Genomic DNA, 24,129 nt, shown 5'->3' on the forward strand with positions numbered 1-24,129 from the left:
GACGTTCTGTCAAGTTAAAAAGAACTTTAAAAACGTGTTTTTTGAGACCTGCGTTCTGCTCTATTCATGGCGCTGCATCTAGCTTTTTTAGTGCAAGGACATGTGTAGGGCCCCTTAACCATCATTCAATTTCATTGCATTTCATTTAAAAAAAAAGCGAATGGTGACTGAAGCTAACAATGTGCATAACATCTACTTTTGTGTTTAAGCTAGTCAAAATCCTTGTTGGAACACCAGCATTATGTGAACTACCATTCAAAACACAACACATTCTGGTCACCAGCTATGATTGTTTTTTTCAGCAGGGCATGTTTGTCAGGATTAGGCCAAGCATAAGCCATAAATGACAAAAATATTTGTTCTCAGGTGAAGTCACAGCCAAACCCTACTGCAGTGGCCGTGGCAACTACAGCACTGAAACCTGCAGCTGTTTGTGTGAACCTGGTTGGAAGGGACCCAATTGCTCCGAGCCTGAGTGTCCAAACTTTTGCCAGGATCAAGGCCGATGTGAGGATGGCAAGTGCATCTGCTTTGAGGGTTTCGGTGGTGAGGACTGTGGAATTGAACTGTGTCCAGTAGATTGCGGTGAGAATGGAGAGTGCATTGATGGGGCTTGCCTCTGTGAGGAGGGCTTCATCGGTGAGGACTGCAGCTTAACCAACTGCCCAAACAACTGCCTCGGCAGGGGCCGCTGTGTAGACGATGAATGCTTATGTGATGAGCCCTGGACAGGGATGGACTGCTCTGAGCTCATCTGTCCCAATGACTGCTACGACCGTGGACGATGTGTCAATGGAACCTGCTTTTGTGATGAGGGCTTTACTGGGGAGGATTGTGGGGAGCTTACATGCCCCAAAAATTGCAACCATCGTGGAAGGTGCATCAATGGACAGTGTGTGTGCAATATTGGCTACAGTGGAGAAGACTGTTCTAAGCTAACATGCCTCAATGATTGCAATCTGAGAGGTCACTGCTTCAATGGGAAGTGTATCTGCGACCCTGGGTTCGAGGGTGAGGACTGCAGCATTCTCTCTTGCCCCGACAACTGCAATGACAGGGGCCAATGTGTCAATGGCGAGTGTATTTGTGATGCTGGATATGAAGGTGATGACTGCTCTGAGCTTTCCTGCCACAATAACTGCCACAATCATGGTCGTTGTGTCAACGGAAAGTGCATTTGCAAAGTGGGCTTTGCTGGAGAAGACTGCAGCATCAAGACCTGTCCCAATGACTGCCATGGCCGTGGACAGTGTGTGGACGGAAAGTGCGTTTGCCATGCTGGCTTTACAGGCCATGACTGTAGTGAACTGACTTGCCCCAACAACTGCCATAACCAAGGACGTTGTGTAAATGGCCAATGTTTGTGTAACAGCGGGTTTGCCGGGGAGGACTGTGATACAAAGACATGTCCAAACAACTGTTTGGACCATGGGTACTGTGAAGATGGAAAGTGTGTCTGCTTTGAGGGCTACACTGGTGTAGACTGCTCTGTTCTCACCTGCCCAGGAAACTGCAATGACCAAGGCCAGTGTTTGAATGGAATGTGCATCTGTGATTTAGGCTTCACTGGCGAGGACTGCTCTGATAGTAAGTCACCATATATCAGAATAGAATATAATGCTTCAAAACATAATTCTGCTGTAAAAAAAGAGCTTAAACCAGCCTGAGCTGGTTTTCGGGTCTTAAACTGGTTTTAGATGGTTTAAGATGGTCTATCAGCTTGACTAAGCTGGTTTCAAACCTGATCAGCTGAAAGTTCCCCAAAGCCCTCTAAAACCAGCCAAAAGACCAGGCTGAGAGACCAGCTAAGACCAGCAAACCAAAGCTTGTCTTAGCTGGTTTAAGATGGTCTCCTAATCTGGAAAAGCTGGTCAGCCTAATGGTCTCACAGTCTGGCCAGCTGAAACATGCCCAAACCCCCTTTAAAACCAGCCAATAGACCAGGCTGAGAGACCAGCTCAGACCAGCAAACGAAACTGGTCTAAGCTGATTTAAGATGATCTCCCAGCCTGGCCAAGCTGGTCAGCTAGAAGGTCTCAAAGCCTGATCAGCTGAAAAATCCTCCAAACCTCTCTAAAACCAACCAAAATTCCAGGTTAAGAAACTAGCTGGTCTTAGCTGGGTTAAGATGGAGCTGTTCTTGCTTCAAAATATTAATGAAATGTTCTTTTTCTAAGTTCTGCATGTTCCCATTGACACACAGAGGTTCTGAACTAAGATAAATTCAATGAAATGCCATGTCTCAATCCCCAGTCTCCCCACCCAGAGACCTGACTGTGACTGAAGTGGACCCGGAAACAGTGGACCTCACCTGGGTCAATGAGATGCTCGTCACAGAGTATCTTATCACTTATGTTCCTACGGCTCCTGGTGGTTTGGAGATGGAAATGAAAGTGTCTGGTGAAAAAAAGACTGCCACCATTAGGGAGCTAGAGCCTGGCATTGAGTACCTAATCAGTGTCTTTGCTGTCTTGAACAACAAGATGAGTGTTCCAGTCAGTGCCAGAATAGCCACACGTAAGTCACCCACCACCTAATGGTTGTTGATGGATACAAAAGGTAACTTGGCAAAATTTGCCATGAGTATGCAAGTATTATGTTTCGTTATTACTTTAAGGAACACAAAATTTTTCATTCTGTCATCATTTACTCCCCCTCATTTTGTTCCAAACCTGTAAAATTTTCTTTATTACATTGAACACAAAAAGGAGATGTTAGACAGAAAATCTTTTTGTGTTCCATGAGAGAAAGAAAGTCATACAGGTTTGAAACAACTTTAGGGTGAGTGAATGATGACAGAATTTTCAGAATTCTTTGGGTGAACTATCCCTTTAAAGCTAAACTTCTCTATTCTTTACAATCAGATCTTCCTGAACCCGAGGGCCTGAAATTCAGATCAGTGAAAGAGACTGCAGTGGAAGTTGAGTGGGACCCCTTGAACATCCCATTTGATGGCTGGAACCTTATCTTCAGAAACACAGTGAGTGTACTGGCATCATCTACACATCTGCAGAGTGGTTATGATCTGCACCAAAACTGCATCATATCTCTCATGTTTTCTTTCAAAGAAAATACAGTATGTAATATAAAGAACCATTCTGTTTGCAAGAACTTTATTAAAATGAAAAGCTATAAGAGGGTCCAGTGGAAAATAGCTGAGTTGTGCCACTAAACAAAAGCTACTGTCAAGAAGTCTGTGGTTTTGCCAGACCAAACCCTCTAAGGAGCTCCTGGCAATGGCATGTGTTACCATCTGCCACAGAACTGGTATTGTGAAAGTCAGGCCTATTGATCTGCCAGCCTGTGGGCCAAATCCGGCCCGTTTGAAATTTTCAGTGGCCCACGTGAGGTTGTCAGTTGTCTTAGGGGCTGTTCACTCTAAACATGTATTGTGTTTTTTTTTTTTTTTTCTCATTCTTTCCTATGTAAACTTATGGACGCCACGTCTCGATGTTTTTACAGTGTCTCGTGCAGGAGCACCAAATTTGTTGCTGCACTATAAATAATCTTTATCTGTCATTTTGACGGAATGAGAAGATTAAAGAACTAAAATCATGGACTACTTTCAACTGTGAGTTCGGAGAGACATAAAAGTTCTATTCATTAATTTGGTCAAGAAAAGATTTGATAAAAAAATCAAGAGTTTAAATCATTGTCATTTTGGAAAGCACTCTCTATTTTTTAATGATTGTCTCAAGTTACCTGTATTTTTTTCAGAATTTCCTGCTAGGTGCAAATACTACAAAAGCTATAAGCAGGTATTTTATTTAAATAGTGAACAAATATTTTAAGCCTACTATAACACAATATATGTATATAGAAGCTTTTCGTCAACAAAAGGCTTGGCCTGCATGCCCCAAAGATGTTTTTTTTTTTTTTTTTTTTTTTTTCATCTGTACCACTTGTCAATAAATTTGAATAGCCTTGTCAAAGTAATTCTTATTTTCTTTCTCAAGAGCTTAAGCAAAAAAATTAATAAATACATAAATAAATAAATAAATAAAACAGCTCCATTAGAACATGCAAACCACCCCAACACCCCTCTTTCAAAATACATTTTGGCAGTCGCTTTCATGCATCAAGTTTGGGGGCGTCAATGCCAAAATAACACTCACTGTGAAGTGAAACACTCATCCAAATGGAATCAACTAAAAGCTCAAAGTGTTTACTCTCAAGAAGCCCTTATCATTACTCATGGAAGTTTTACTTTGTTTTACTGAAGTTGTTTCTTAGGTTAGGTAATCATATGACCAAAGATTTTGTATCAGAACAGACATGATAACATTCAGATACCAAAAAATTAACAAATGGAACCTTTACCAGCTATCTATTTTCAGATATAAATATAAGACTATTACTAAGTATCTGTAGTTTTAATTAAAAGTATAATTGCAATTTTATCAATTAATCAAATATTACTGTTTTTGAATGGCAGAAAGAAGAGGATGGAGAGATTTCGAACTCTCTCACCCCACCTGAGACCACCTTTGAGCAGTCTGGTCTTGGACCTGGCCAAGAGTATGAGGTTAAACTGGAGGTGGTAAAGAACAACACCCGTGGACAACCAGCCAGCAGGAACGTTGTCACAAGTAAGCAGCTGTCGACATTAATCAACTCATACCACCAATGACTAGACAGCTGGGGGTTTTTTGCTCAAGACTTTATCACCTGCTCTGTGTCTTAATATAGGGCACCTGATCAACAAACCAAAAATATAAAGCAATAAAAAATATACTTTTTATAGGATGAATCACATCTATTTACCCTCTTTATACAATTTATGGTCTTAAAAAATAAGAAAAATAAAAACATTTTCGCTTATTTAAATGGTGTGGTTGATTTATTTATTTTTTATCACTGGTAAACTCCACATTTCAGAGTTTTAGCTACAGGGAGTAACATTACATAGCTTCTTCATCCTCTGAGACAACAAAGCACTTAATAAAAAATAAATAAAAAATTGCTTAAATTTAATACTTGAAAATGGCTAATGGTTTGCAGTTTAAATACAACCATATGTTGAAAAACCTACTGTATTACCATTGTGACATTTCCCAAATACATCCCCAAATTTCATCAAGCATCTTTTAGAATACACTACAGGTTGGACTGGAATGAGGTATTCTTATTACTCTGTTCAGTGCTAACAAACATAGTTTACCTTCATGAGTTGCTTATTTTGAACACAGCTGTCTTACAAATGTCTAAAAAAAAATCTCCCAGCATGCATCTAATGCTCCGTGCTCTCTCCATTTATTTGACTTGAGCCACACAGGATTTGCATTATTGGGGGAACTAATTGCTCAAAGTGAGTTCTCTCTAACACTCTGTGTGTGTGGGAGGCACCACTCAGCAACATGAGCTCTCCTCCTGTGAGATAACTGTGCATTGGAGCATCTCACATGCACAAATCTGCTCTAAGCTGCATGCAGATTCTCTGTTTTATCTTCCTCTCACATAAGTGTGTGTGACCTGTGTGAGTACACTGCCTACAAGCTAATTTCATAAACTTACTAAAAACCTTATTTCACCATGAAAATAAAGATTGAAATTCTGTATATGATTATTTTACTTTCAGTGTTGGAGAAGCAAGTGTGCAGGTAAAATTAGTTTTATTTACTAATAACTGCCATGAACTATTTGCATATGTAGGGACATGTCTAGATAGGAATGCATGTGTTTAATAGCATAGACAAGGGACTTATCTGCTGATGTCTGGTTACCATCTGGTTTCATCAGCTGACACACACCTCTCCTCTCATCTGCAGTGATTGATGCTCCCAGCCAAGTTGATGTACGTGATGTGACAGACACTACAGCCCTTATCACCTGGATTCAGCCTGTAGCTCAGGTGGACAGGATCTCTGTGTCCTATGGCCCGAACACTGGTTCCTCAGACAGGAATTCAATTGAGGTTTCCTCCATGGATACCCAGTATCATTTGGCTGAGCTGTATCCTGACACTGAGTATGAGGTGTCTCTCATGGCCCACAGGGGAGAGATGACCAGCTTTCCCATCTATGAGACCTTCACAACAGGTATGAGAAACACATTTTAAAAGTCATTTCAATAACTTGTATTATAAAAATGTATTTAAAAACTCTTTAAATGAATAGTTATCCCAAAAATAATCATTTCTGACATTAACCCACCCTCATGTTGTTACAAATTCATGACTTAATTCTGTGGAACGCAAAAGGAGATTTGAGGCAGAAAGTTAGCCTCAGTCACCATTAAAGGAATGTTCCGGGTTCTGTGTTAAGCTCAACTGACAGCATTTGTAGCATAATGTTGATTACAACAAAAATTAATTTAAACTCATCCCTCCTTTTCTTAAAAAAAGGAAAAATCTGGGTTACAGTGCCAATTTTTTTTAACATTAAAATACTGTTTGGATAGCACAGCCATGTGTGTTAACATGATTTTAGTGTGATAAAATCACTTACTAACCTTTTCTGTGTAAAGTTATAGCCAGTTTTACAACTTCGTTACCATGACAATGTAATGTCAACAACCCTTAAAACTCTAAAATGACTGTAAAAATTTCGATTTAAACAACTTTACAGCTCAAATAATACACAAGTTTTAACAGAAGAATTAATGCAAGTGCTTTTATAAAATTATAAGCTTCACATTTCTGGGTTTAAACCCTCCAAAAATTGGCCCCATTCACTTCCATTGTATGTGCCTCACTGTTACCTAAATTTTTGCTTTTTTAAAGAAAAGGAGGGACAAGTCGAAATTAATTTGTGTGGTAATCAACATTATGCCTCAAATGCTGTCGATTGAGCTTAACTTGTATTGAACCCGGAACATTCTTGTCGTAATAAATTTTTTGGGGTAATCATCATTATGCACAAATGTTGTTGATTGAGCAACAATTTTACAGCACTTAAATTTGTACTGAAACAGTTTTGTTTATCTTGCCCTGGAGGATAACCATTCTATTGCAGGAAGCATTGCTGTTCATCCACATGTTGATATGTTTCAGACCTGGATGCCCCTAAGCACCTCAAGGCAGTGGAACAGACAGATGAGAGCATCACCCTGGAGTGGAAAAACAGCAGAGCCAACGTCCTCAATTACCGCATCAAATACGGCCCACTTTCTGGAGGGGAGCATAGAGAACTGGTCTTCCCCAGTGGCCCACAAGATACCACTCATGCTAAACTCACTGGTGAGAGGCTGAGCCCATTTTGAATTACACTATTACTCTTCTCCAGAGATTACAAACCACATCAATTACAAACAAAGTACAGAGATTAAAAACTGTGTGGAATAAAAGTAAAAACTAAGTGGAATAATATTAGGCTCAGCTGCAATAAACAGCAGAGTTAGGGATAGTTTTTAGTAAACCAATTTTTTTATTACTTGAAAAACCCCTTTCTACAGGTCCAAATCATCTGTGTTTTCCTGAAATTACAACAGTAATTCCTTTGAAATGTTGGAAGACATTGCTGAACGCTTTGGGGGAATTCCTTTTCCATGACCTAGTTGAAGCCTTTGTATCATAATGCCAATCTTATGATTGGTAATGGCGTTTGAGCCCCGTCCTTTTAGGCGTGTATTTGCCCTATATAAGCGGGCACTCACACACCATTTCTTCAGAATTTTATTCCTTCAAGACCGACATCATCTCATCTTGACAACGCACCTGGATCAGCCCTCTCTTCGTTGTAGACGGACACCCATCAGCGGATGGGATTCCCTGCAGATGCATCAGGACGTTCTTCACCTGACTCTCAGCGCCTGCAGCGAGGATCACCTGCCCCCTCCAGTGTTCTGGTGAAGAAGTCTCTCTGCTTCGCAGCCGGATTGGGTTCTTAACTCAGCGAGACATCTACCTGCATCCCGCAGCTTCCAGGCAGGAGCTGTAACCTTGCGCAAGCCCCATGAGCCCCTCGATCTTCCCAGGCTGTGTCTTCGCCAGTGCAGTATGCACGTGACAACCTCTGGCCCCCTATGAATGAGCACGGTGTTGTTGTATTCGGCGGGTCTGACGATGATAATGATGCGTGTCCCTTGCAGCATCGGAAGAATAGTGCTATCACAATTAGTGTCAAATATAAAGTGCCCGCTATGCCGTTATGTGAATGCGTGGCGGCCGCTCACAGGCATGTCAGATTGGGTGCTAAAAATTATCGAATATGGGTATTCGATCCAATTCGCACACAGACTGCCTCGCTTCAACAGTGTTTTGTCCTCGACGGTTCCATCACGAGATATGCCTGTATTACGTGCAGAAATTCACAATCTCCTTGCAAAAGATGCGATAGAGGTTGTTCTGAGCTGCCACGGCCGCAAAGGGTTTTACAGTTGCTACCATTTCTGAAGAAAAACGGTGGGCTTCGGCCGATCCTAGATCTGAGACGTTTGAATCACACACTGGCAAAACGTCCATTCAAGATGTTAACTCAGAAATAGATCTTATCACACATCCAACCACGGGACTGGTTTGCGTCAATAGATCTAAAGGACGCGTACTTTCATATCCGAATTATACCGCGCCACAGGCTGTTCTTGAGATTTGCATTCGAAGGGATGACATATCAATTCAAAGTCCTTCCTATCGGATTGTCTCTGGCACCACGCACGTTCACAAAATGTGTCGATGCGGCGCTCGCCTCTTTGAAGATGAATGGCATGCACATTCTAAATTACCTCGATGATTGCCTAATACTGACCCGATCAGAGGCTCTGCTATGCGACCACAGGGACATTATACTTCATCATTTGAACAACCTGGGTATCAATGTCAACTGGGCTAAAAGCAAACTTCCCCCGGCCAACAAATCTCCTTTTTGGGGATTCGACTCGAATCCATGAGCATGCGTGTGCACCTCAAGAGCGAGCGTGTCCAGACCATTCATCAGTGTCTGTCTCAGTTCAAACTGGGAAAAACATTTCTACTGAAGACTTTTCAGAAAATGCTGGGTTTTATGGCGGCATCTTTTACACATGAGACCTCTTCAGTGCCGGCTCAAACACCATGTACCGAGTCACACCTGGTGTCAGGGGCACATCCACGTCACCATGACTCGCCGCTGCCTGGCTGCTCTAGCATGGACAGCTCCAAACCTTTATCTGCAGGGTGTGATGCTGGGTCAGGTTTTCATATGAAAAGTGGTGACCACAGATGCATCCAACATGGGTTGGGGCACACTGTGCGATGGACGCCTGGTTTTCGGCACTTGGACAGGTGTGAAATGAGCGTGGCACATCAACTGCTTGGAAATGCTAGCCGTCATCTTAGTGGAGAAAGCCTTCCATTCCAACATAGTGAATCATCACATTCTGATTCATTCAGACAATATGTCAATGGTAGCATACATAAATCTCCAGGGCGGCACTCGATTGCTAACAGTGTTGAGCCTGGCGCAATGCCTCCTTGTGTGGAGCACACGCCATCTCCTCTCTCTGCGCGTGACATATGTCCCGGGCCGTTTGAACTGCGGAGCGGACATGTCAAGTGATGCGTTCTTGTCCTCAGTCAGAAAATTCTGAAGAAATGATGTGTGAGCGCCCGCTTATATAGGGAAAATGCGCGCCTAAAACGGCGGGGCTCAAACACCATTACCAATCATAAGATTGGTGTTTTGATACAAAAGCTTCAATTAGGTTGTAGAAAGGGAACTCCCCCAAAGCGTTCAGCAATGTCTAGTTCCCTTCATCTCAGGGAAACGAGGTTACAACAGTAACCAGATTTCCAATAAATTTTCGATTAATAATAATTGGAAACCACTTGTAGGCATGCCACCTGAATAGAAATAGGCTAAGTAAAAGGTTTATATATATATGTATAAACATCAAGATAACATGAGTGAGCAGGCAAAACACATTTCTTTTATATCTTATGGGATTCATATTCAACTGTAGGTTATAACAGAATGGCACAATCATAAAACAAAACATGGCAACAAAGAAAAAACTGAAATGACCCCTGTTCAAAAGTCTGCATACCCTTTAGTTCTTAATACTGTGTATTGCCTCCTTTAGCATCAATGACAGTGTGCAGTCTTTTGTTATAGTTGTCTATGAGGCCCCAAATTCTTGCAGGTGGTATAGCTGCCCATTCGTCTTGGCAAAATGCCTCCAGGTCATGCATAGTCTTTGGTCATCTTGCATGAACCGCACATTTGAGATCTCCCCAGAGTGGCTCGATGACATTAAGGTCAGGAGACTGTGATGGCCACTCCAGAACTTTCAGCTTTTTCTGTTGTAACCACTGGAGGGTAAACTTGGCCTTGTGCTTAGGGTCATTGTCGTGCTGGAAAGTCCAAGTGCGTCCCATGTGCAGCTTTCATGCAGAACAATGCAAATTGTCTGACAGGAATTTTCTGATAACATGCTGCATTCATCTTGCCATCAATTTTCACAAGATTCCCCGTGCCTTTAGAGCTCACACACCCCCAAAACATCCGTGAGCCACCACCATGCTTCACAGTGGGGATGGTATTCTTTTCACTATAGGCCTTGTTGACCCCTCTCCAAACATGGCGCTTATGGTTGTGACCATAAAGCTCTATTTTGGTCTCGTCACTCCAAATTACAGTGTGCCAGAAGCTGTGAGGTATGTCAAAGTGTTGTTGGGCATATTGTAACCAGGCTTTTTTGTGGCATTGGCGCAGTAAAGGCTTCTTTCTGGCAACTCGACCATGCAGCTCATTTTTGTTCAAGTATCGTCATAATGTACTCCTTGAAACAACCACACCATCTTTTTCCAGAGCAGCCTGTATTTCTCCTGAGGTTACCTGTGGGTTTTTCTTTGTATCCCGAACAATTCTTCTGGCAGTTGTGGCTGAAATCTTTCTTGGTCTACCTGACCTTGGCTTGGTATCAAGAGATCCCCGAATTTTCCACTTCTTAATAAGTGATTGAACAGTACTGACTGGCATTTTCAAGGCTTTTGACAGTTCTTTTATGCTCCCCATGGCTCAGTATCTAGCCTGCTCAGTGCATCCATGTGAGAGCTAACAAACTCGTTAACGGTTTATACACAGACAGTAATTGCAATTTAAAAAGCCACAGGTGTGGGAAATTAACCTTTAATTGCCATTTAAACCTGTGTGTGTCACCTTGTGTTTAAGTAACAAGGCCAGTCATATTTTCAAAATCAGTGCCAAAATTTCACAATTTCTGCCAGGGTATGCAAACTTTTGAGCACAAGTGTATATATATATATATATATATATATATATATATATATATATATATATATATATATATATATATATACTGCGTGCACAATTATTAGGCAAATTGTATTCCTCAGGAAAAGTTAGTTTTGTCTTTCTCAGGGGAATATATAAGTGTGCACAATTATTAGGCAACTATTAGCGTGCACAATTATTAGGCAACTAAATTACAAAAATAATTTCTCCCAACTCAATTGTTTATTCTCAATTTTTAGAGTAAGTGCAAAAATAAGTAACACAAAATGACAATTAAATAAAATTTTTGTCCTTTCAAAAATATTCAGTGACCACCCTTCTTTTCAATAACTGCCATGGGCCTTCCATCCATGGAGTCTGTCAGTTTCTTGATCTGTTCATGTTCACTTTCGCTGAAGCAGCAACCACAGCCTCCCAAATGCTGTTCAAAGAGGTGTATTGTCTTCCCTCACTGTAAATCTCACGTTTGAGAAGGGCCCACAAGTTCTCAGTAGTATTTAAGTCAGGTGAGAAAGGGGCCAAGTCATTATTTGGGCATCTTTGAGGCCCTTGCTGGCTAGCCAAGCAGTGGAGTACTTGGATGCATGTGATGGAGCATTGTCCTGCATAAAGATCATGGCCTTCTTGAATGCTGAGGAATTCTTCCTGTACCATTGTTTGAAGAAAGTACTTTCCAGAAACTGGCAGTAGGTTTGGGAGTTGTGTTTCAGTCCATCTTCAACTCGAAAAGGTCCAGCTACCTCAACCATAATGATAGCAGCCCATCCCAGTACCCCTCCTTCACCTTGCTGGTGCCTGACTCGAAGTGGTGCCCTGTGTCCATTAGTGATCCAGCCATGGGTCCATCCAACTGGTCCATCAAGGGTCCCTCTCATTTCATCTGTCCATAAAACCTTCGAAAAATCTGTCTTCAGGTATTTCTTTGCCCAATCTTGACGCTTCAACTTGTGAATATATTCAGTGGTGGTCGTGTTTCAGCCTTCTTGACCTTGGCCATGTCTCTGAGCACTTGACACTTTGTACTTCTGGACACTCCATGTAGGTTGCAGTTCTGGAATATAGTGGCACTGGAGGATAATGGGTTCCTGGTATCTTCACGTTTAATTCTTCTCAAGTCTCTTGCAGTTAATTTGCGCCTTTTATTCTCCATGCGTTTTTTTGCCCCAGTTGACTATTCGCAAAAAAACTTTGATTGTCCGGCGGTCACACCTCAATAGTTTAGCTATTTCAAGAGTGTTGCATCCATCTGAAAGGCATTTTACAATTTTTGACATTTCAGTGTCAGTTAAATCTCTTTTTTGGCCCATTTTACCTGAGGTAATGAAGCTGCCTAATAATTATGAACACCTTGATATAAGGTGTTAGTCACTTTCGCCACACCCTCCCTCACTGCACAAATACATACCACCTGAAAATGATTGAATCCAATAAGCAATCAAGTTTATATTGTTTGGAGTTGGAAAATGTTCATGGAAATAATGATAAGATCAGAATACTCACTTGCCTAATTAATAATTGTGCACACAGTGTATGTATATATATATATATATACACTATATTGCCAAAAGTATTCGCTCATCTGCCTTTAGACGCATATGAACTTAAGTGACATCCCATTCTTAATCCATAGGGTTTAATATGACGTCGGCCCACCCTTTGCAGCTATAACAGTTTCAACTCTTCTGGGAAGGCTTTCCACAAGGTTTAGGAGTGTGTTTATGGGAATTTTTGACCATTCTTCCAGAAGCGCATTTGTGAGGTCAGACACTGATGTTGGACGAGAAGGCCTGGCTCCCAGTCTTCGCTCTAATTCATCCCAAAGGTGCTCTATCGGGTTGAGGTCAGGACTCTGTGCAGGCCAGTCAAGTTCTTCCACACCAAACTCGCTCATCCATATCTTTATGGACCTTGTTTTGTGCACTGGTGCGCAATCATGTTGGAACAGGAAGGGGCCATCCCCAAACTGTTCCCACAAAGTTGGGAGCATGGAATTGTCCAAAATCTCTTGGTATGCTGAAGCATTCAGAGTTCCTTTCACTGGAACTAAGGGGCCAAGCCCAGCTCCTGAAAAACAACCCCACACCATAATCCCCCCCTCCACCAAACTTCACAGTTGGCACAATGCAGTCAGACAAGTACCATTCTCCTGGCAACCGCCAAACCCAGACTCGTCCATCAGATTGCCAGATGGAGAAGCGTGATTCGTCACTCCAGAGAACGCGTCTCCACTGCTCTAGAGTCCAGTGACGGCGTGCTTTACACCACTGCATCCGACGCTTTGCATTGCACTTGGTGATGTATGGCTTGGATGCAGCTGCTCAGCCATGGAAACCCATTCCATGAAGCTCACTACGCACTGTTCTTGAGCTAATCTGAAGGCCACATGAATTTTGGAGGTCTGTAGCGATTGACTCTGCAGAAAGTTGGCGACCTCTGCGCACTATGCGCCTCAGCATCCGCTGACCCCGCTCTGTCATTTTACGTGGCCTACCACTTCGTGGCTGAGTTGCTGTCATTCCCAATCCCTTCCACTTTGTTATAATACCACTGACAGTTGACTGTGGAATATTTAGTAGCGAGGAACTTTCACGACTGGACTTGTTGCACAGGTGGCATCCTATCACAGTACCATGCTGGAATTCACTGAGCTCCTGAGAGTGGCCCATTCTTTCACAAATGTTTGTAGAAGCAGTCTGCATGCCTAGGTGCTTCATTTTATACACCTGTGGCCATGGAAGTGATTGGAACACCTGAATTCAATTATTTGGATGGGTGAGCGAATACTTTTGGCAATATAGTGTATATATATATACATTTTTTAAATCTCAGAGTTTATTTGTTATAATGTTAGTCTGTCATAGTAATACTAATCGATATGACTCATGCACTATATTCTAAGCCTTCTTAAGTAGTATGATGAACAGAATTCAAATGTAATTTGTTATTCACTTTCATATCAAATCATACTAATAAAGCACTTAAATCAAATATGGCGGCTACACTGATAAACATCAAACCTTCATCGCGTCTCGTGACTGACCATGCGATACGATGTGAACTGACATGCTGCCGTATTTGATTTAAATGCTTTATTATTATGATTTGATTTGAGAGTGAATAACAAATTAAATCAGAGAAAGTAGAGGCTTTCTTCAACTTAGCAGCACTTCTATTATACACTTGTGCTTTGATGTAATCTCCTATGCTAATTCTTTTTCTTTACAACCAAGAGTTACTGCGAGCAGGGTTTATCAAGGCTGGGAGAAAAAAATATATTCATAATGGATAATAGATTCTTTGTCTGGTTTGGTTCTTTGTCCTTGGGAGGCCTGTTCCCTGTAAATAAGGCAGACGATCTGTTCAGCTAATAACGCAGTGTCTTTCTCTCTCACACACACACTCACTAGTTGTCTCTTTCACACAGTTATTATCTGTCATTGCCGTCACACCTGTGATTTTATTGATAATGAGCTTCCTCTGCATTAGGCATAATTTCATGCTGGAGGACTCCTGCACAGTGACCTCTGTAGGAGCCAATAGAGACATTAAGAGGGGTAAAGTGTGGGATTTGGACTAAGGGCTCTTATGAATGGGGTTATGGGGATCTGAGAATTTCTTTGTAAGATGGCAAATATTGTTTCTGGCCTGTGGAGAAGCTCTTTGATGCAGCCACTGAAAGGCATTAGATTGATATGGCGTGCAGATGAAATCGAATCTGCACTGTGGTGAGTACAAAAAACAATTGCCTACCAGAAAGGCTCCAAAAATAACTAATGTGGGAGATTGATGGTTTGGTTTTGTCTAATGATTTGAGAGTACTGAATTTGTTGGGTGCTCTCTTAGGTCTCAAACCTGGAATCGAGTATGGAATGGGAGTGACATCAATCAAAGAAGAGCGTGAGAGTTTGCCCGTGACGACCAATGCTGTGACTGGTAAGCAAGGATTTTCACAAATGGGCAAGACTAAATGTAAAAGTTTAAGAATCTGCTCCTGGAAAACCCATGTTGATCGACCACAAATCTGAATACCCTGCTGAATAGACCAGCGTAGAACAGCAGGAATTTCCAAGCTGGTCCAGGCTGGTTAATGCCCGTTGGTGCTAGTTTGGTGCTGGTCTAGCTGGTGAACCAGCAAAGCCATGCAAAACAGTACTTAGTAAGTCCAGTAATTAATTATATCAAATGCCATTTTATCTGGCTTTTACTTCTGACAGTGGATCTTTTTTCTCATGATATCAGATCATTTAAACCTATAATGCGTAGTAGACAAAAAAAATCAATGCTAAACATCAATTGCGAATCCTCCGAGTAGGCAAGCAAGGCAGTGTCTTCTTAAAAATTCGGATGAGCAAAATAACGACAGTACATAAATAAAACAAATAAAATATTATGAAATGTGAGCTCAAACAAGTGTCGTGTAAGAGTCATATTACTGCAGTCTCTTTGTCAAACAGCGACACCCAGTGGATACATTTTCAGAGGGAGGCTGCATCTCTCACACCTCTCTTCAGCTCATTGCAATATCACTGCTCATAAAGCGTGTGGTGAATGAGAGTTGTGGTAACTGCCGAATATAGACGAAAAGTCACAGAGTGACGTTGGCTCCAATTAGCTGTAATCTGTTCAATAGGCTGTCAATCAATCAATGCCATAATGATCGCCTCTCATGCTCCCATCCTCATAGCGTGTCTCTGCAGATCGCTATGAATGGGACGACCTGATGAAAGTGGAGAAACTATTTGCACAGTAAACAACTAACTGACACAGACAACCGCACTTTTGGTCACATCCAAATCAAAATTAACTTAAAATTACTTGAAATCTGAAATGGTATGTGAGTGACACGCTTTTTAGTAAGCATTCTCTTAAAAGGTACAAATCTGTGCCATCACGAACCCTGTGTTGTTTATCAAGGAATATGATGGATGATCCAAAAATAAGATGACTATAAAAAATAATTGGTGAACAGATTAAATATACATGAAATATGCTTGTTGCTGTATTCTTGTAGTTATTGTTTTTGAGGCAATGAAAAAAATATATAATTATAAAACAATGCAGACACTTGATGATTCTTTGATTTGACTTGATTAAATAAATAGTGTTAATATGAACTTACACTGTAATTAGGCATGAAATACTTATTTTTGTAAGTTAAAAGGTATTTCATATGCCTTCCCGTACAGTGATCTGATAAATGGCAGTTAGCATATATAATATTCATTTTGTTTGGGCATATATGTACATAGCCTATATAAATTTAATGAAAATAAACTGATTTAAGGAAAATATGTTACTTGTAGAACAACACCCATTTTTAGTATTTTGTTATTATGATGTTACATTTATAAGCAAAATATGTGACTTTTTATATTATATATTTTTATGCAGGCCTACTTTTTCATATCATATGTTGTGATAAATCAGATTTGTATGGATTTAACCTTAAAGCTATTTAAATGTCATCTAGAACTGAAATAGGAATTTATATTGGACCTTTAAAAAAAAGAAAAGAAAAAGAACGCTGAGATGGCACTCTGCCTCATTTCAAAACTCCACCACACGCCACTGCTAAAAACATACAGTACAATAAAGCACTTTATTGTACAAAAATAAAGCAAATACCCATCACCATTAATACTTATACTAATATATAGTTAAAAGTTATATATAATTATAAGATGTATCTTAACATGAACATTAGCCTTCTACAAATGAGTGTAGAGTTTAGTTTATTAATTGGAGTCATTGTAAAATGTTGTCCATATTACTAGTAATAAAAAGAACATTTAATCAAACCTATTGATGTAATTGTTTTAACATGGTAGCAGTGTACACCAGGCAAGCAAGAAACCCCCTTGCATTGCAGAAAAGAAAATCACTTGATAAATTCATAGTTCACAGTATGCCGAACTCTTCAGTCACCACTACACCATTGTGATTAACTTAAAGGGCAGTGGCAATTTCTCAGGGCCAGCAAAGCCTTCTCTGCTGGTGTAACATTCCTAATAAATAAATATTTTTCATCCTTTCATTCTCATTTACCTTTTTGCCTATGTATTTTCAATCACTTTCCACTCCTAATTCATCTACAAACGAATAGTAAAAAACAAAAAAAAATTATCCAATCGGAATTTATTCCTCGATGCTTACAAGCAAAATGTGACAACTGTTTCACAAATCGCATGCCCGAAGCCATGCTCCTTAGACGAAGCAGCGCGTGAGTCTGAGCTCCACCCTGTCAGGCCTTCAGAATTTCCACAGAATCCCCCAACAGTGTAAGTGAATAGGCATCTAAAGTCAGATTGTCAGATTCATCAGCCAATCAGATTGATGTATTTGTTCTTGTGGGTGTGGTCTTTAGTATATGTCCCAGTCCAGGCCTTCTAGCTGGCCTTGAGTGACGCAATCACACTTTAAGTGATGTACGTAATTTGAAAGTGAAGAGCGCGAGATGTTGCTGACGAGTCGGTTGTCATCACTGCTGTTATTGCCATTGAGAAAGAGATCCTTATGGATTTAAAAACCTGATATGTTCTGCATGATCGTACGATTGATTAATTAAACAGGAAAGGAGGGCTGATTTTCATTTCAAGCAAATTGGTAAGTGCTTTTTGCATTGTTATAGCAGCATCAGGAATTTTCTAAGTGTAAATTAGGCTGCTTGAGCATTCAGTGTCGGATCAAGTTTTGAAAAGTAACTTTAAATCGCAAGATTTTTCTTGGTATTAGACCTCCTTGGTTCTGGCTTTCGTGTGTGGATGTGTCTTTAAAATTTCAATTGGTATTATTAGTTGACTGCCACGTAATGTATGATGGGCATACGGTGTCTTGTTCATTGTGAAACTGTGTTTTCTTAATGGCATGAATCGCACTGAAGGCCTAGACTTAAAACGCGCTGGCTGTGGCTGTTAAAAGGATAGTTCACCCATGTGGTGATGGGGGCGGTGTCATGTGTCTGTTTGCGGAAGAGAGGGAGTGGTGTGGCTCGTCAAGCTGGTTGACATGATTTCTAACAGCTTCTCATTACAGTGATAGCGGAGAGAGCTCTTAAAACAGCTGAACACACCAGAGAAGAACAGAGAGAGAACGACACGTGTGTGCAGTGACTGGCGTGTCTTATTTGAGTGTTCTAATGTTTTAGGGTTGTGAAGCTGAGATTTCAAGTAGTTTATGCCTAAGTATTGCGAAGCTGAAGATTTCAAGAAGTTTAAGCTGACTGAGAGTTTTGTTACACTGAACTGTTTGAAATAAGAAATGCATTAAGAACACACACAGAGTGTGTGGAAGGCAGAAAAATAAAAGCCTACCTGAAGCATGTCACTGCTCCCCATCTCCTCCTTTTCCATACCTGAACCTGAAGGAGTGTTACAGTTCAAACAGTTCAGTGTAACAAAACTCTCAGTCAGCATAAACTTCTTGAAATCTTCAGCTTCACAATACTAAAACATTAAAACACTCAAATAAGACACGTCAGTCACTAAACACTCGTGTCATTCTCTCTCGCCTTCTTCAGCTGTTTTAAGGGCTCTCTCCGCTATCACTGTAATGAGAAACAGATGTTAAAAATCATGTCAACCAGCTTGACAAGCCACACCACTCCCTCTCTCCCGCAAACAGATACAGGACCACGCCCCCATCACCACAACCCAAAAATGCAAATTCTCTCATTATTTACTCACCCTCATGCCATCCCGGATGTGTATGACTTTCTTTCTTCTGCAGAACACAAACAAATATTTATAGAAAAATATTTAAGAATATTTTCAGTAGGTCCATTCAATGCAAGTGAATGGGTGCCAAAATTTTGACGCTCCAAAAAGCACATTAAGGCATCATAATAGTAATTCATACGACTCTAGTATTTTATTTATGTCCTTTTTTGCTAGAAATTCTTCTTCCTGCCCAGTAGGAGGCATATGCATAAAGAATGTGAATCACCAAAAACACAAGAAGAAGAATGTGAAAGTGAAAAAGGAGATTGACTGAGCAGGGAGGAGAATTTATAGTAAAAAAGGGCTTAAATATTGATCTGTTTCTCACCCATACTTATCATACTGCTTCTGAAGACATTGATTTAACCACTGGAGTCTTATGGGTTACGTTTATGCTAACTTATGTGATTTTTGGAGCTTTCAAATTTTGGAACTAAAAATATTCATTTGAGTTCAGCAGATGAAAGAAAGTCATACACATCTGGGATGGTATAAGGGTGAGTAAATGATGGAAGAATTGTAATTTTTGGGTGAACTATTCCTTTAATGGGCCTGGTGGTAATACCAGCACACCAGACCAGCAATGCTGGTCTTTTCAGCAGGGTTTTTGGGGCACATGTCCCCTTCTATATTGATTATGGTCCTGTTGGTAAGACATTACAAAATGGTCAGAAACTTACAGAACCTATATAGCCCTCATGTGTTTTACAGTTTTTACTTAAATATGTTTGTGTTTCCTGTTTTCTTCTTCCAAAGTGTGAGTAAAGCTGAGTTAAAAGTATGAGATCTGTTGTCATAACAAAGCCCATCTGTAGTGTATATAATATCATTCTTAATGCAATGTCTCTGTCTTCTAAGATCTTGATGCTCCCAAAGATCTAGAGGCAAGCGAGGCCACAGAGACTACACTGGTGCTGGTTTGGAGGAGGCCGGTGGCCAAGATTGATCTGTATAGGCTAGTGTTTGTGTCAGCGGACGGCAGGATAGTCGAAGTGGAGGTACCGGGTGGTGACAATACCTATACCCTGAGGAACCTAAACCCTGGCATGCTGTACACCATCACCCTGACTGCCGAGAGAGGAAGAAAGAAGAGTGCGCCAGCCAACCTGTCAGCATCCACAGGTCAGTCTATTGCTTCTCTATTGTGATAACATAGATGTGGCTGTAACTTACAGTAAGTATCATATTTTCGGTTTAATACGGAGTCCATAATTTACTTTTAACTGTGAGTGTACTGAGAAGATTAACTGCGAGTGTATTGAGAAGACTTACCAGCCATGAATCTTTATTTTGCATTCCTTTTTTCTACTGACAATGGAAGTATTTAGCTGTTTTATCCTTAAATATTTGTGACAAACAGCATAGACCATTGAGTCATTCGTGGCATTATATGCAAAATGAGTCAGTCTCCATCTCACTCCGTCTCGTCACAAAACTTAGACAAAATGTGACTTATCGTCATATTTTCATTGTGGTGGCGTAATGTGAGGAATGTTTTGTAACACTGAGTTTTAGAGAAAATAAACTTCAAGCATGCAAGATATACAGCACATGCTACATAAACTGATGGTACATCAGTTGTTAAAAGACGTGCAAGTCGCGACATATTTTCTTCAATAATTTTATTTTTTTACTTGAATCTTTCATGTCACTTAAATCAGCTAGAGTCAGAATATTTTTGTTAAAATTCGATTTGAGTCATGCAGACTATTATGTTACAGTTCCTTATACAGTTACTGGCCAACTGGCCAACATTTTATTTACTTGCCAAAGCCAATTTGAATTCACATTTGGCACTTGACGAGTGTTAATTTTGGACTTTAGTTAATATACTAAGAATTTTTCTTCACATCCCTCAGTTTTCTTGCCTCTAGAGTGATAAAACCAATATTGGTTTTGGACCGTAAAATCAACATTCAAACAATATGATTTGAATATTGTCCTTTACACCCAAAACCATTTATTCACCAGACTACTGAGGATCTGAAGGCAACTCAGGAATGTACTATTTCCCCCATGAGTGTCAATATTTCTTTTGGATACTGGATTTCTTTTGCAGATACTGTACTCATTGTTCCAGAATTTTCAATTTGACCATTTTTGTAGCTTCCATAAAAAATCTAAAAATATTTACGTTGTCAGTAAGCCATCATGCACTGAAAATAGATGCAGAAATTAAATTCAATGTTAGTCCAAGCTTAATGTCCCTATTTCCTGGCTTCATCTTTAATTCCTCATTTACAGCATGCAGATTTATTATACTTCTAAAAGAAACAAGTAAAAGCTAGAAAAGGACCTTATTTTAAAGGTCTCTGTGGTCAGGATGCTACTTACCCAACTGCCTACATTTTATGGGCAAAATGTGCTTGTTTGCCAAAATGCGCTTATGTAACATAGTAATCATTAGCTACTACCAAGGAACTACAAAATAAAACATCAGATGTTTGCTTTGGTTGCCAAGCCAAGAGATATAGTGTTTCTCAAGATCCCAAACACACACACACACACACACACACACACACAAAGCTCATTCATGTGATAATTGTCCTAGTGAGCCTACTCCCACTCTTGGATTTGCGTGATTTTACCACAGTGAACTGCGAGGCGGACTGATAAATAGAACACATGCTGAGCTGCCTGTTAAAATGTTGTCTCTGAAATCACCAGCACTATAATCCCAATGCATGTATTTCAGCAGCCATTATCGGCCTTAGACACAGAGCGCAAACATGGGCATACACTTTCCTCAGACTCATAATGGAACACGAGAGGTGGGGGGCAGGGAGACATCTGGGTCTGGGCCTTTCTTCGGTTTAAATATCATTGAATGCTTCTCTGGAAAGATTACAAGAATTTCAGCTTGTAGTGTGGAGATGTGGAGATCTACCATACATTGAGTAATGGCCAAGATAAGTTCAAGAGAAACATCTGAGGACACAACCAGGCCAAAAGGAGAGAGCAAACACTCACATATGCATGCACCTACAAAGAAGGGGTTATAGCATGAAAGATGATACAGTCCTTCAAACTGAGATACAAGATATATCTTGTATCGTGTGATGGTTTGAAGAATGTGCATGTGTACAGGGCCATACAGTGGTGTCTTTATGGCCACATCCACACTAGTTTTCGATTGAAAATGCTTTGTTTTTGCTTCGTTTATGCCTCTCATCCATTCTGAAACAGTGTTTTCATCCACTGAAAATGTTGTGATAATTCGAAGACTTTCACTAAAACACCAGTACCACATACTTTGAAAAACAATGATGTTCAAAAAGTGAAAACGAGTTTTCAACCAAAAACATATTAGTGTGGATGTGGCCTATACAAGCCAGAAAGGTTGTGCATGCATACAATGACTTTATCTAACTGCCCTTGAGGTGTTTGTGGCTTGAGGGATCTCATGTGATAAAGACATTTTTTCAATCAATCTCCTCCCATTCCCATTTGCATGCAGTGAAGGCCACATGGTTGCACATGTTTCTTATGGTTTTCAATGGAGGGATCTCAAAGCACACTTTTCCAATGACCAAAATGAATACAGCTTCGCATTGTTTCATCTCCAGGTTTTTAAAAGCAACAAATGGCCTTAATGCCTGGAAAGGTCATTCACTTCACCCCACTGTTTCTTACCCTATTTGCACGTCATGTTTCTGGCCTCTTTAATGTGCAGAAAGGATAATGGTTAGCCCACCGTGCATCTCCTAGCTATCTGCACCCACTTTGGCTATAAATGCTAACAATGCATGATGATGTTCAATTATAGGTTGTACTGCACTGCATGGCTGCCTCCCATGTTTGAAGTGTTCGGCGTACCTCTCCTCAGACAGGCTAGGTAGAACCTTAAAAAGTTAATGGCTTTTCTCAGGGGCCATTAATAGCAAATCTGTCTCAGCAAGCTGGAGGTAAGTGCTTAGATGTTAATGGGTTGCACGAGAAGTGATTGCAAATTTGTCTGTCACGGCAACTTTTGAAAGTTGTTGCTCGAGTCTCTCACTGCATGGGCAGATGTTCCTGTTCTGTTTGAAACAGATGGAGACCAATTAGAATGTTTAAGTTGTTCACAACATGGAATCTTTTATTCTAATTTTTAAAACAGCTTGCACTGATTTAAGCAACGTGCAACAGAAACCAAAAACTGTTAATTTTGAAATGTCTTTTTAGTTTTCAGGCATTTTTTATTATAAAAGACACCAAAAAAAATCTGTGTGCCATTTCCTGCCATATTAACTCTTTCTGGTCTGTTTGTCATCCAGATGAGAAGAAGCCTCAGGTGGGAAACATCACCATCTCTGATGTGTCTTGGGACAGATTCCGTGTGTCCTGGGAGCTGGAAAGAGGAGAGCTTGATGGCTTTCTAATTGAAGTGTCTGACCCCGATGGCCTGGCAGATGGCCAGAACCACACTCTATCTGGCCAGGAGTCCAGCCTGGCAGTCACTGACCTGTCCCCTAGTACTTTCTACAGGGTCACTCTTTATGGGCTGTACAGGGGAGATCTCCTAGATCCTGTCTTTGCAGAAGCCATCACAGGTATCTTTACTTGCAAAGTCTTAGACCAGTTGGGTCATCTTTTGGCATCTTTTCTTGGGATCAAATGCTGTGAATCTCAAGCAGCAATTAATTTCCGACTAACATCTTACCTCTTTTAATGAGTCATTTTTTATCACATGGCATGCTGAATTGCAACTAACAGTTTGTCTGTTCATCCACTGCTGAAAATATTTTGTACTATCCATGTATTTCTTGTATTTTCCACCATTTAAATAACAGATAAAACAAGGATTTGGGCATTGTGATCAAAATAACAAATTTAACGCAACCCTGTGCAATGTGACAAACTTCATCCAAAAGCTCTAGCACTACAAACAAAACCTTTAAAGTTGCCAAATTTTCAAGTCAGTGGCAGACCTTGTGAAAAATCTATTTCAAAGTCAGAGTCGACACTTGAATCATGGTGACATTCAGAGCACACCTGCACTGCATCATAATGGTTTCCCACATATTTACTTCTGCAAAATCACCATCAAAGCCTGTAGGTGCAGCAACTGACTTCTACCTTTCATCACCAATGCATTTGTGTTTAACAGCCAAAAATTTGTTAGGCTAAAGCTGGTCTTTCATTATTAGTTGCAGCATTCAATACACTTTGATTGTGAGTCAGTCTGTTATTCAGTTGATTGGTTTGTGGTATTTAGACTACCAGCATACCAGACAATATTGTAACATACATTTATTAGATGC

General features: G+C 40.4%; 1 protein-coding gene across 1 annotated transcript in view; it reads left to right on the plus strand.

The window, feature by feature from the left end:
* LOC127440112 (tenascin-like) overlaps positions 1-24,129 on the plus strand; it is a 59,967-nt gene that overhangs the window by 16,254 nt on the left and 19,584 nt on the right. The window contains exons 3-11 of the mRNA XM_051696510.1: positions 367-1,587; positions 2,254-2,517; positions 2,865-2,980; positions 4,436-4,589; positions 5,769-6,038; positions 6,992-7,177; positions 15,015-15,104; positions 19,745-20,008; positions 23,143-23,418. Coding sequence (XP_051552470.1) covers positions 367-1,587; positions 2,254-2,517; positions 2,865-2,980; positions 4,436-4,589; positions 5,769-6,038; positions 6,992-7,177; positions 15,015-15,104; positions 19,745-20,008; positions 23,143-23,418 — 2,841 coding nt within the window. The remainder of the gene's footprint in view (positions 1-366; positions 1,588-2,253; positions 2,518-2,864; positions 2,981-4,435; positions 4,590-5,768; positions 6,039-6,991; positions 7,178-15,014; positions 15,105-19,744; positions 20,009-23,142; positions 23,419-24,129) is intronic.

This window comes from Myxocyprinus asiaticus, chromosome 4, assembly GCF_019703515.2.
Source record: "Myxocyprinus asiaticus isolate MX2 ecotype Aquarium Trade chromosome 4, UBuf_Myxa_2, whole genome shotgun sequence".
NCBI classification, from domain to species: Eukaryota; Metazoa; Chordata; class Actinopteri; order Cypriniformes; family Catostomidae; genus Myxocyprinus; species Myxocyprinus asiaticus.